The 5041-nt window shown below is 32.7% G+C and overlaps 1 protein-coding gene across 1 annotated transcript in view; it reads right to left on the reverse strand.

The window, feature by feature from the left end:
* LOC106877301 (titin) overlaps positions 1 to 5041 on the reverse strand; it is a gene marked incomplete at its 3' end in the record, with an annotated part of 606785 nt that overhangs the window by 170080 nt on the left and 431664 nt on the right. The window contains exons 277-280 of the mRNA XM_052965881.1: positions 3186 to 3491; positions 2942 to 3053; positions 1590 to 1762; positions 572 to 859 (exon numbers count right to left, since the gene is read on the reverse strand). Coding sequence (XP_052821841.1) covers positions 572 to 859; positions 1590 to 1762; positions 2942 to 3053; positions 3186 to 3491 — 879 coding nt within the window. The remainder of the gene's footprint in view (positions 1 to 571; positions 860 to 1589; positions 1763 to 2941; positions 3054 to 3185; positions 3492 to 5041) is intronic.

Genomic DNA, 5041 nt, shown 5'->3' on the forward strand with positions numbered 1-5041 from the left:
CTGGTTTAAGCACCCCATATAACCACTCATAAATGATATAAGATAATAAATTTGAAACAAGAAAAAGCAACAATCCCACTGATGGAATGCAAAACATATCTACAACTTGACAAACGACTAGGTTACTCTCAGCAGACTCTTTTACTCTTTTACTCGTTTCAGTCATTTGACTGTGGCCATGCTGGAGCACCGCCTTTAGTCGAGAAAATCGACCCCAGGACTTATTCTTTGGAAGCCTAATACTTATTCTATCGGTCTCTTTTGCCGAACCGCTAAGTTACGGGGACGTAAACACACCAGCATCGGTTGTCAAGAGATGTTGGGGGGACAAACACAGACACACACACACATATACATATATATGCATATATACGACGGACTTCTTTCAGTTTCCATCTACCAAATCCACTCACAAGGCTTTGGTCAGCCCGTGGCTATAGTAGAAGACACTTGCCCAAGATGCCACCCAGTGGGACTGAAGTTAGAACCATGTGGTTGGTAAGCAAGCTACTTACCACACAGCCACTCCTACGCTCTTTTCTATTTACTATCATGAGTAAATTAAACTTACCAATAATTGTGATAGGAATATCAACAGAATCATTTCCATGAAGATTGTTGACATGTAAATGATAAACTCCGGCATCAGCTTTCGAAACTTTTTGTACCACAAGAGTTGTATATTTTTCTAAATTTCTAACACAAGCATGCCGATTGTTCTTGATTGTTTTGCCGTCTTTAGACCAAAGAATAACAGGCCGAGGTTTACCGAAGAATTGGATGTTAATTTTCATTGTGTCTCCTTCAAAATATCTTAGTCCTTTCTTGTAATAATCAGAGAGTTTGACTTTGGCAGGGGCTGTAAAATAGAGTTGATATTTTTGAAAACAAAAGGAAGAGAAAAACAAAAAATTTCGTTATTAACTAATGTTTCATAATTATAGTAAATAATTACATAAGGACTTTTGATTTCAATGAATATCAGTTAAAGACACACACACACATACACACACACACACGTAAACACATGCATGCATGCACACACACACATGCATATATATGCATACTATATAAGCAACTTATGATAAATATTCTATACTTTTTATGTTGTACATTTGAATTCCATTCTTCCTATTTTATTATTCACAGAGGCATAAAATCATAGCACTGGCTACATGATGAGTTGTTGTGCAGTTAGTGATTTCAACAAATAAATATCTTGCTGAGATGAAATAAAATTGTACTGTCTAGTTCAATATTATGTGTACATGTACATATATGATGTGTGTGTATATGTGTATATGTATATAAGTGTATAGGTATATATGCATGTATATATTAAACATAACCATCACTTGCAAACAAGTATAATTCGATAAAATATACCAAGCTACCTTTGCTAATTGTTTTTGGTGCATTATAATCGCAAATGGGCATAAATACTTTTTTGGCCCTTCCAACCCTTGACCTAGCAAAGCATAACTTTTAAAATAAGGCTATTTCATAAAGTTTGCAACTTTACTTTGGTAAATGTAAAAGAAAAGAAAAAATTTACATTAAAAAAAATGTTATTAATAAACTCCTCTTACCATAAACATCTAATTTTCCTTTGTTACAAGCAGATCCCACTTTGTTCTTTGCTCGGCATTCTATATCTCCAGAATCATCAAAATCCACATTGTTTATGGTCAACAATTGTTCATTTCCAACTGTGTCAATCTTATGTTTACACCCATTGAAGATTTGACAACAGTTCTTGTACCTTTAGAGAAGAAAGAGTGGACTTATTTTAAATCCTGACAAGCATCACGTAGAGAAATTTGCATATTTATATATAGATATATACACTGGCATCTTTCACATTATGGAATTCTGCATTCTTCAAAATCTTAATGAAAGGCAGAATTCTATTGCATAGAGTTTGTTTTCTTATTGGTTTCCATGTTATCAGCTGAGATGCAAGCTAACAGAATTTTTTATGGAAAAAATTACAACCAAGTTTCTATCTCAATATTGCAATGCTGGGAAAGAGATCTTCAACATCTGCATATACAAAAGAAAATGTGTACTCAGGCACTGACACTCTCCTCGTGTACCCTATCATTCTCTAGTATGTTCTTTGCTCAGCATACTCCATGGACCAACTTTATATGTCATTATACATAATAGATTTAATTTCTTCTCACTTTTTCTCACTAATATTTGCCCTCAACCTTTCTGGAATTTCCAGTATTTTTCATTAATTTTCACCCATTCTCTTCTTTCTTCTTCCCTCTTACATCTTGTCTCTGTCTTTCTTCCTTCTCACACTTTCTCCCTTTCCTGTCACCACTTTAACATTTAATGTGTGTGTGTGTGTGGATATTTATGAATTCTCCAGGGAAACATAATAATAAAGTGATAAAGGAGAAAGCTCTCTCTCAAGCAACAATAGATTTTCGTCAATCATACTGATCCTAGAACAAATTTCAATGTACCATTTATCAGCCTTTATTGGAGGATTGGTTAAGTTTTACTCCCACCCCTTTTGTCTACAAGAACTTAATACATCAATTTACATTGAAAAAAAAAACACTAGTTCTCACACAAGCACACATATATGTAACACTTTCCAACTATCAGAGTTTTCCTTTATTAGGAATGATCTATCAATGTTTGAAAGTATAGTTGCATAGTTATATACTATACCAGTAACACTTCCAGTTGAACATTTCTTTTATAGTTGGTGATGTTCTACTGTTTCTGTAGTATCATGTCTCAGAGAAACATATGTCAGTGACATTTTCATGCAGTTGCTTTAGATTATGAATACAAACAGGTAAACATATTTATGCATATGCAACAGTTTCAGATTTAATTCTTAGTATTAAGAATAAAAGCTTGCTATACTTCAGCTTTTCAAAAAAGAAGGAAAGATTTATATGAGTCAGAGAAATCTTACCATGTTATATTTGGAGTAGGAATACCAACCACTTCACAAGAAAACTCAGCTGATTTTCCCCATTCCACACAAATGTCTTGGATTTCCTCCTTGAAATAAGGTGGCTCATTGACTGGAATATAAGGATATTTCTATGACGATGATATCATTTGCAGAATATAGAAACACACACTCATAAACACTGTAATAAAAATTGTTCCAGTAGTATCAAATTTTAAAGATAAATCAATATACTGTAACATACCTTCTTTTATCTTGAAAAGTATCAAAGGTGTTGATGGTGAAGGGTCACTTAATCCTATAGAATTAATAGCCCTTACTCGAAAGCGATAGGTTGAGTTCTCTTGCAAGTTCTCAATGATATATTTGGTATCTGTCACTGGAACTTCATTTACTATTGTCCAGAAGTTGCCTGCCCTTTCAGTTTTCTCTATTTGATAACCAATGATCGAAAATCCACCATCATCCAATGGAACATCCCAGAACATTTTAATTGAGCTTTCTCCAAACCTAATTACTTCAGGGCATTTTGAAGGAGCAAGTGGAACTCCTGTTGGGTAAAAAACACATTACATTGATAAATAAATGTAATCCATGCAATCTTATTGCATAAATCAACTCGAAGTTCAAATTTCCCATGTGTTCTTTGAGGGAGATAAAAGATCATGAATGTATTTATATATGTGCATATACATAATACACGCATACAAATATATATATATATATATATATATATATATGTGTGTGTGTGTGTGTGTATGCACTTATGTGTGTATGTACATGTATGTGTGTATGTGTGTGTATATATATATGTATGTATGTATACAGAAAAAGAGATAGTGAGATTGGGAGAGAGAGAGAGAGAGAGAGAGAGAGAGAGATGTGGCAGGCGTGTATGTGCATGTACCCTGAAAAAAAATAACGATTAAGGTTAAGCTAAGATAACACAAGGAGTTTCTTCCAGGAAATATTATTAGAATGTATATGGTTCTACTGTTTGGTTTAATGTGTTAAGAAGATAAATTTTTCTATTTAAGAATGTGTTTTAATTAAATAAATATGCAAACAACATTTGACAGGTAAAGTTTAAAAAAACCAACAATATACCAAATTTTGTGCAGGATAGTGATTTAATGGAGTAGTAAAATTTACATTAAAGTAACATGCTTTTAGATCATTAGCAGAATGATGTTCATGAGAAAAATAATAATAATTATTATTATTATCAAAAAATGACTAACACATCGTAAAGAGATGCAAATCAAGAATATTTTAAAGGAAAAATGTAATTCATGCTTCAAGTTTAAAAAAAAAAAATGGAATTTTCAAAAGGATAAGCTGAATAAATATTCAAAAACTGACAAAACAGAAACATGCTGAACATATTTTAAAACTCAATATATTGAAAAAAGCATTAAAAAATCTAGATATTTTATGTATATAGTTGACTTACATGGAAATACTGCATTGAATAAAAAAGATATGTAAAAAAAAGTATATCATAGTCTTGTATGTATAGCCACTGAGAATGCAAGCAAAAGATGCATACATAAAAACAAACAAGTTTACATACATACTTAAACCCTTTGTTTTCTATCTGGTTGCCAGCCATGGGACATCTGTACAAAGTAAATGTGAATCATTCATTCAAGCCTCCAGTCTCACATAGCTCTTCTATACTATATATAAAACAGAGATGTGTGTGTAATCGCTTTTCACGTGAAATCGACTTCACCAAATGCTTCCATACTTGTAATGCATGAATAATTTGACCTCGGATAAATCTTAGGCTCTTCATTTGATTTTTTTAATTAAAAATAAATAATATTGCTTTATATTTAAGATTCACTTCTTTAAAAAGGTTCCTCAATGTCAACTTCCGGTATTGACGTAACAACGGCAAAAAGCTTCACTCTCTATTTTGTGTGTGAGTGTGTATGAGAGAGAGAGAGAGAGAGTAAATACTACATACACACCGCTCTCTCACTCTGTCTCACACACATACACACGCACACACACACACCCCTTGACTCACTCACACTCTGTCTCTTACAAACACACACATATAAATGTATACAAACATATTTACAAAGACACACT

Source organism: Octopus bimaculoides, chromosome 2 (genome assembly GCF_001194135.2).
Source record: "Octopus bimaculoides isolate UCB-OBI-ISO-001 chromosome 2, ASM119413v2, whole genome shotgun sequence".
Classification (NCBI taxonomy): Eukaryota; Metazoa; Mollusca; class Cephalopoda; order Octopoda; family Octopodidae; genus Octopus; species Octopus bimaculoides.